Source organism: Condylostylus longicornis, unplaced genomic scaffold, assembly GCF_029603195.1.
Source record: "Condylostylus longicornis isolate FDR11 unplaced genomic scaffold, ASM2960319v2 ptg000081l, whole genome shotgun sequence".
Taxonomy (NCBI): Eukaryota; Metazoa; Arthropoda; class Insecta; order Diptera; family Dolichopodidae; genus Condylostylus; species Condylostylus longicornis.
Genome location: NW_026578049.1, coordinates 2,821,807 through 2,830,808, shown reverse-complemented (window position 1 = coordinate 2,830,808; position 9,002 = coordinate 2,821,807). Strand labels below are relative to the sequence as shown.

At 25.9% G+C, this 9,002-nt stretch overlaps 1 protein-coding gene across 1 annotated transcript; it reads left to right on the top strand.

The window, feature by feature from the left end:
* Positions 1-1,730: 1,730 nt before the first annotated feature.
* Positions 1,731-4,164, top strand: LOC129613255 (uncharacterized). The gene is made up of 10 exons (XM_055527240.1): positions 1,731-2,159; positions 2,230-2,418; positions 2,485-2,674; positions 2,788-2,903; positions 2,967-3,149; positions 3,205-3,291; positions 3,352-3,529; positions 3,599-3,714; positions 3,779-3,979; positions 4,045-4,164. Exons 1-10 carry the CDS (start codon positions 1,740-1,742, stop codon positions 4,135-4,137), a joined length of 1,773 nt encoding a protein of 590 aa, XP_055383215.1. The 5' UTR covers positions 1,731-1,739; the 3' UTR covers positions 4,138-4,164.
* The last annotated feature ends 4,838 nt before the right edge of the window (positions 4,165-9,002 follow it).

Below are 9,002 nucleotides of genomic sequence, written 5' to 3'. Positions count from 1 at the left end.
AATCTTATCTTTGCAATTTTAAAAAATTTTTATTTTATATAGTAAAAAATTTTAGTTTGTATACATACAGACTATGAAGTAACGTGCTTTTATTTGAGGAAAATAACAATATAATCAATTGGAAATTCTTCGATAACAATATAGAGGGTGTAATATAAGTGGGATAACTATTGTAATGATTATATGATGCACATAAGAGTAAAATAAAGAAAAATATTGAAAAAAAATCCAATTTGTTTTGTCTACATTAAAAAAAATAATTTAAGAATTCTTTAGACTTTTGTACATTAATTCTGGATTTTTGGATATTAAAATTAAAATTGAGAATTTTCGTTTAAATGTACTTGTACTTAAAGATTATAAAGTTGTGTGAAATAATCTATGGGAACTTTAAATTTTAGTCAACATTTGTTTAATTCAATGCGGCGGACGGTCTCTTTAAATAACTATTTAAATGTACAGCAAAGTTTAAACATATTCGTAATTTCGTTTCATTATTTTTTAAGCGATGAGTACTCTAAAAGACCCTATTGAGGCTGGCTTCAAACATAAAATTGTCAACGAGATCTGAATGTTTTGGATCGCTTAAACCGAATATCTTTTCAAGAATGAACTATTTCAAGTTAACTAAAAGACTGAAGAGTAATTGGAAGTTTGTTAAAATCATAATGAGCAATAGCTATTTACAGTTATACGGCACTTGAAATATAATGAATAAACTTTAAAATTAAATTGGTAAAATAAACGTATTTTTTTCAAAGACTACCGTTATTAATAATAAATTACAACTTTTGTAGCAGCTATCATTCTTTGCTTTTATTGGACACGGCACTCTAAATGTCTATTTGCCTCTTATTATTTAGGCAATATGCGAGTACGCACGTACCCAATAAGTATTAATATTTTCTTCAAACTCACAAATATTTGAAAGTTTTATAATTGATGCGAAAATAATGATTTTTTAAAAGAGAGAAACTTGTACAACATTAATTTGTCGATTTTTAGCAAAACTTGAGTAATTTTTCATAATTTGTACTCGAAAGTTTTAAAACGGCAGATACTGGGCCTTGCATTCTGTAAATTATTTCATTAAATTTAATAGAAGATATACATAGATTTTAAATGAGGAATTAACATATTACATAATTCTTTTTTTTTTAATTTCACTTTGAGATTATTTGAGTGCTCATCAAGTTAATGAGAAAAATTTTTTATAAAATTTATAAAAATCTGTTTTTTAAAGTCGACGCTTTGAATTAATTACAAAAATTTTTAATTTACGTTCTTATCATGCTAAAGAAAAAGCTTAGAAATTCCCATAAAATTGTAAATGCTTGTAATGTGTTATGTCCACGCACATTTAGATGTACGTAAATAATATATATGTGACGGTCAGAAAGAGTAATTTCAGTATTTGGAAAAGTAAAAAGAATCAATGCGAAATTTCTGCAAAACTGCGTAGCCTTTTTGAACTTTAAATGGTTTAACAAAAAATAATATAAAAATTCATAAATGTTTGCGTGTATGTACAAAATGACAATTACGGGAGGAGAGAAAAACCAGAATTTTTTTTTATTGAATAACTAAAAAAAACAACTTTAATCAGTAATCAACATTCAGCACAGAATTAAAGTGAATATTTAAATTTTTATTAGAAGCAAATCAAGCAAATTCTCGAAATATAAAAAAACAGTTTGTTTTCGATCTTGATTGCGAACGGTTTACTTAATTGCCTCAAAATGACTTTAAATTTTTCATTTAAATTTTTATTGATAATTGTTTTTGTAGAAGTGATAACAGCTTTTAAATTTGATTTTATAGAAAATTTTCAATCAAAGATAACACCAGGCTTTGTTGATTCCAATACAGGTTATTATAAAATTTTGAATCAATATGAATTGAAATTTAACTTGTCGGAAATATTTGGTGAAAACAATTTTAATATTTCAAAATACACAATTGTCAGTATTTTAAAATTTAAATATACTAATGAAGATTATTTAGGAATAAATGTATTCGACTTAATAGTTAGTGGTTATGATGAAAATAGATGGGAAATAAATTTTTATATTAGGCGTGATAACAATAAGATTTCAATAGCAAATTCTAAAGATTTTCAATCTACATTTGGTCATTACGATGTTCCGAAGGAAACAATAGTAAGTGACCTTCAGAATTTTTATTCTATATTTAATTGAGATTTCAAGTAAATTCAAAAAATTATTTTAGTTAGCTGATGATAGATGGCATAAAATAATTATAGAATTTGATAAAGGAATTTTTCAGTTTTGGGTTGACTGTCAACATATGATTGAAACGAAACCAGATAAGAATGCTTATGAATTTTTGGGTTTCCCAGAAAATAGAACTTTGAAAATTGAATTAAGTCCAAAAAGATTATTTTATCGATCTGCTGATGTATAATGAAACTTAAGGCTTAAAATTGTAAAAAAAAATTTTTAAAAAATTTTTCTATAATTTTAGTTTGAATTGAAGTCTCTACAATTAGTAACTGGCGCAGACATTGAAGAAATAAAAAAAAATGATTGTTCTGATGTTCCAAGCTCAAATAGGAAATTTAAGCTAAACGCACTTAACATTTTAAAGGTTGACTCAAAATTTTATGATAAAGAAAATGATTTGTTCGAATTTAAAAATTATAAAGAGCTAAAAGGTAAAATTAAAATTTTAAGCATTTTTTTTGGAAAAATACGATTTTATTCGTAAAAATCGAAATTACTCGAGAGTTTAGTAAAAATGCTAACAATTTCCTTTCTTCAAATCTAGAAGAGCTACAGAAATTTTATCCCAATTATCTTCAATACAACTTTGATTCAAGAAATTTTGTTGTTGATTTTGATATTCAGTTCCCACAAACAGATGAAGTTGAAAAGGATAACAAGGTAAATTTATTCTATGCCATGCTGTTAAATATCTGCATTTTATGATAGAATTATATCCCATAGATATTAGATGGAAGATGGCATAAGTTGGCATACACTGCTAATGAGAAAGGTGAAATTAGAGTTTATGTTGATTGCATTTTTATTGGAAATTACACTTTGTATAACATTAAGAAAAATCTAAATTTCATCAGATCTACTTCGGTAGTTGATACAATTTTCGAGTTAGGACTTCAAGATGCGATGGTATGTACACGTACGAAATTTTAAAATATTTTCCTTAACCTAAAAGAAATTTTAGTTTAAATTAAAAAGCCTAAATATTAATAGTGAAGAGACGACAGAAGAAAATTTAAAATCTATTTGTCCAGAACATAAAGGACTGGAAGTAAGAATTGGTGTCGATTAATTAAATTGAAAAATATTTTTAACTGCATAATTTTTATAGACTGATACTTTGCTTAAGTGTTCAGAATTAAAGAAACCTTTTGAAGATTTAAATTGTGAGGGTAAAATATTTGAAAATTGGAAATTCAATGGCATTGAAACCATCAAAACTACTAATAATAAAATTAATACTCCAGAAGGTGATGTCTTCAATTACGATGGATTAACTAAATTTAGTGGTATAAAAATAACTAAAAAGCATTAATAAAACTACAAGATTAATTATTTATTTTTTGAACTTCATCTAGGTGATCTTGCTGAAGATAATCCCAATTTATTTGCTCCGAATTTCAATTCTAAAGATTTTAGTAGTGTTTATATATTAAAAATAAAAAATTTCAATGGGGAGAATCAGGAAGAAACTGTGATTTACAAATATTTTAAAAATTAAATTAATTTATTTAATGAAATTTTTATATTTTTGATAGATTTATGACGGAAATTGGCATAAAATGTCAATTTTTAGAGCTGGTAATTTTTTTGATATTTATTCCGATTGTAATGTAGTATTCAGGTTTAATGTCATTGAGAATGCTGGGTATATGAATTTTGATCACAACTTGAATTTCATTAATGTTGATGAATCTGTATCAATAATCCCATTTTATGGGAGATTTGATGGTTTTGATGTAATTAATCAATTGATAAACAATATAATAATTAATATTCACTTTGTATATTTTAATTATTTCAGATTTACATCCTTAATTTCACAGTTTACAGTCCCGCAAAACAAATTAATCCTGAGGATTGTGCAGACATTATAAAGTTAAATAAGAAAAATTAATGACACATAATTAAAATGATATTATACATATTTAAGAAAAAGTTTATTTTAATTAAATTCATTCTATTTTTAATAATTTTTTTTTTGAGTTTTGTAGTTCGGAAATTCAAGCATAGAGTTAGAATCGCCTATTCTTCTTATTAAATTTTAAAAATTTGAATACGACTGTTTAAAACCTATTTAAAATTTGATCAGTACTTCATTGAAATATGTGACTGAATTCAATCACTGTTTAGATAATAATTCATTATTATTTCGCATTTTAACAGTGTTGAGTAGTTGCAAAGAAAAACTAATTTTTGTAATTGTCAGAACTTGCCGAAATTTATTTAATGAAATGTTTGTATAACCGTTTTTGTATTACCGTTTGTAACGCTAAGAAATAATGCTCTGAGATATAGACTCAAGTGTATGTTTTTGATCAGCGTTGAATTCTGAGTTGATTTAGCTTTGTCTGTCCGTCCGTCCGTCCCAGCGATAACTCGAAAACTAATTGAGCTAAGTTCACCAAATTTTCACAAATGATTTATTGTATTAAGTGCCAGAACCCTATTTAAATGGACATGATCGGGGTAGCTGCCATGTAACTTCAAAATTTACTTAACTATATCTCAGAAACTATAAAAGCTATGGTATTGAAATTTACACAAGCGAATATATTAGTAGGGCCGATGTGCTTGATAAAATTCGTTAAAATTGCTTGGCTCTTTCTGGTAGCTGGCATACAACTTTAATAGTAGTTTGGCAACACACAGTATTTTGAAAAACACAGTACTGAAAATTTGCATTAATTAATATGGTAATACGGCAACTTAAAGTCATAGCCTGTCCCATAGTCAGTTATGGCACATTTATTCGCACATAGGATAACAAATTCGTACGGGTATCACAGAGTTGACAAGTTGAACTCTATTTTTTCTCGTTTTTATATACAATTGATTTGAGAAATTCTCTCAATTTTCTCTAAAATCTTCTCTTTAAAAATTTAATTGATTCCCCTTTAATTTTTAAGAATTTAGTGTAGAAGTGTAAGGTATTTGAATATCACATTAAAAAGGTGAGTGACCACAACATTATTATTTTGTTGCACCGATTTAAACGTGTTTATCATAGAAAGGTAACCAAAAAAAAAAAAATAAAACCAGAATTTTTGAATATTTTAAACAAAAAGCAAAATAGCACAAAATTTTTTTTGAAGTAAAATAAAACAATTAGTTTAGTTTTGTTCTTGAGCTCGATTACTTAACAATTTCGAAATGAACTTAAAAGTTTTATTTAAATTTTTCTATTTAATTTTTTTTTGTAAAATAATTACAGCCTATAAATTTAATTTTACAGAAAATTTTCAACCAAAGATAACACCAGGCTTTGTTGATTCCAATACAGGTTATTATAAAATTTTGAATCCATATGAATTGAAATTTAACTTGTCGGAAATATTTGGTGAAAACAATTATAATATTTCGAAATACACAATTGTCAGTATTTTAAAATTTAAATATACCAACGAAGATGATTTTGGAGTTAATATATTTAATATAAAAGTTGGGGATTATAGTGATAAAATATGGGAAATTAATTTTAATATTTGGCGTAATGAAAATCAAATTGCATTATCAAATTCAAAAAATTTTCAATCTGCATTTGGCCATTATAAGGCTCCGAAGGAAACAATAGTAAGTGACTTTCAGAATTTTAATTATCAATTGAGATTTTAAGTAAATTTAAAAAAAACTATTTCAGTTAGCTGATGATAGATGGCATAAAATAATTATAGAATTTGATAAAGGAATTTTTAAGTTTTGGGTTGACTGTGAACATATGATTGAAACGAAATCAGAAGAAAATACTTATGAATTTTTGGATTTCCCAGAAAATAAAACTTTGGAAATTGAATTGAATCCGAAAATGTTAACTTATCGTTCTGCAAATGTGCGTAGTTTTATATTAAAAATTTTCAAAGTTTAATTATAAAAATAAAATTTTCTATAAATTCAGTTCGAATTGAAGTCTCTTCAATTAATAACTGGTGCAGATATTGAAAAAATCAACAAAAATGATTGTTCCCATGTTCCAAGCTCAAATAAGAAATTCGAACTTAAAGCACTTGACGCTTTTAAAGTTGTCTCAAAATTTTATGATAAAGAAAATGATTGGTTCGAATTTACTAATTATAAAGAGCTTAAAGGTAAAATTAAAATTTTAAGATTTTTTTTGGAAAAATCGAAATTACTCGAGAGTTTAGTAAAAATACTAACAATTTTCTTTCTTCAAATCTAGAAGAACTACAGAAATTTTATCCCAATTATCTTCAATACAATTTTGATTCAAGAAATTTTGTTGTTAATTTTGATATTCAGTTTCCACAAACAGATGAAGTTGAAAAGGATAACAAGGTAAATTTATTGTATGCCAAGCTGTTAAATATCTGCGCATTTTATGATAAAATTATATCCCATAGATATTAGATGGAAAATGGCACAAGTTGGCATACACTGCTAATGAGAAAGGTGAAATTAGAGTTTATGTTGATTGCATTTTTATTGGAAATTACACTTTGTATAACATTAAGAAAAATCTAAATTTCATCAGATCTACTTCGGTAGTTGATACAATTTTCGAGTTAGGACTTCAAGATGCGATGGTATGTATACGTATGAAATTTTAAAATATTTTCCTTAATTTAAAAGTAATTTTAGTTTAAACTAAAAAGCCTAAATATTAATAGTGGAGAGACGACAGAAGAAAATTTAAAATCTATTTGTCCAGATCATAAAGGATTGGAAGTAAGAATTGGTGTCGATTAATTAAATTGAAAAATATTTTTAACTGCATAATTTTTACAGACTGATACTTTGCTTAAGTGTTCAGAATTAAAGAAACCTTTTGAAGATTTAAATTGTGAGGGTAAAATATTTGAAAATTGGAAATTCAATGGCATTGAAACCATCAAAACTACTAATAATAAAATTAATACTCCAGAAGGTGATGTCTTCAATTACGATGGATTAACTAAATTTAGTGGTATTAAAAAAATCCAATCATTTAAACTAGAATATAAAATTAATTATGAATTTTTGAATCAGGTGACCTGGCCGACTGTAATCAAAATTTATTCGCTCCGAATTTCGATTCTAAAGATTTTAGTACTGTTTACATACTAAAAGTAGAGTATTTACTCTACCGTGGAAAGAACAAGAAAAATACGGTATAACACTGAATAAAATAAATATTAAAATAATTAATTTTTTCAAAAATTATTTTATTTCTAATAGATTTTTGATGGAAATTGGCATAAATTATCAACTTATAGGGCTGAGAATTTCTTTTTTACCTTTTATGATTGCAAAGCGGAATTTGCGTTTAATATCACTGAGAATTCTGGGTTCTTGAATCCTAACAAAAATTTAAATTTTATGAATTCACGCGAATCTGTTACAATGATCCCATTTTTTGGAAGATTTGATGGCTATAATGTAATAATTCCAAAATACAGTACATATTGATTCCAAATAAATTTTATAATTTCAGGTTAGCATCCTAAATTTCACTGTTTACAGCCCTGCAAAACAAATTAATCCTAAGAATTGCGAGGATATAAAAAAATTAAATATGAAAAGCTTGAAATAATTTGGGCAAATAATTTTTTTTTCTTATTTTACAATTACTTTTAAAGATTCTTTTCGTAACGATCAATTTAAAATATGTTATATAAAAAATTACGAAGTAATAAAATAATTTTTTCTCCCTAATTATTCTACGTAGAAATCAAATTTTTCAGTGTCTCGGGTGTTTACCATCGGAATGGGGGCTTGAGTCACTTATCTGGCTTCCAGTTTTGATTCACTTTTTCTAAAGATATTGAACCATGAATGACAAGAACTAAATATATCGCCAAGGTGTCAAGCATTACTGTTTTATATGCACAAGTCAATTGCTTCTCGCAATCTCAACATTTGTGAATCCCAAGGTATGATTTATTTTTCAAAAAAAAAAAATTATCATCAAATTTGTTTTGAGGAACCTAGTGCCATCCTGTTTAAATTATATTTTACGTGGATCGACCATCTCCATTAATCTAAAAGATAAGCTCCATGACCAGTTCGATTTAACATATTTTGGTGGTTGTTCACATAGTTTGAATCACGAATTTGAGAATCACTTTAACCGAAGAATTAATAATCTCTTTTTGTCTCTTGCTCACCATTTTAAAATTCTAGGGTATGCTCATGTATGTAAAGAGAAGACTGACTTTAATATTGTTGATTGTTTTTAATCTTTACTGCATTACGTAAAACATGTTTATCACGGAAGAAAAATAAAAAATTTTGTATAATCAATAAATGGCACACAGTTTAAGAGTATATAGGCCTGAATCTTCTTAAGCCAAAAAATTTTTCAACAGTTTCATTTTATTGAGACAATTGTAGCTCTTATAAATTTGATTTTATAGAAAATTTTCAATCGAAAATAAGTCCCAGTTACATTGATTCCAATATAGGTTACTATAAAATTTTAAATCCATATAAATTGTCTTTTAATGTATCAGACGTTTTTTATCGAAAATAGTTTTAATATTTCAAAATTTATAATCGTTAGCATTTTGAAATTACAGCAATAGAACTGAAGATGCAATTAATATTTTTGATTTGAAAAATACCGATCGTTTTGAAGATAGGCGAGAAATTTCATTTTATATTATTAAAATTATTGCATGAGCGAGTCTCGTTTTAATAATGTGATTGCAGCCTCAATTTGGTCAAATAACTATAAATAAAATATAATTAAAATATATTGTATGTATGTGCATATTAACATAATGAATACCCTTGTCTTATAAAAGCTTACCCTTCCAAAAATAGAAT

Bases quoted from the DNA above. Each gene is read 5' to 3' on its own strand.
- LOC129613255 (XM_055527240.1), top strand. From the start codon at position 1,740: ATGACTTTAAATTTTTCATTTAAATTTTTATTGATAATTGTTTTTGTA. The intron at 2,904-2,966 runs GTAAATTTATTC...TATATCCCATAG, and splicing joins AAGTTGAAAAGGATAACAAG to ATATTAGATGGAAGATGGCA. The intron at 3,292-3,351 runs GTAAGAATTGGT...TAATTTTTATAG, and splicing joins CAGAACATAAAGGACTGGAA to ACTGATACTTTGCTTAAGTG.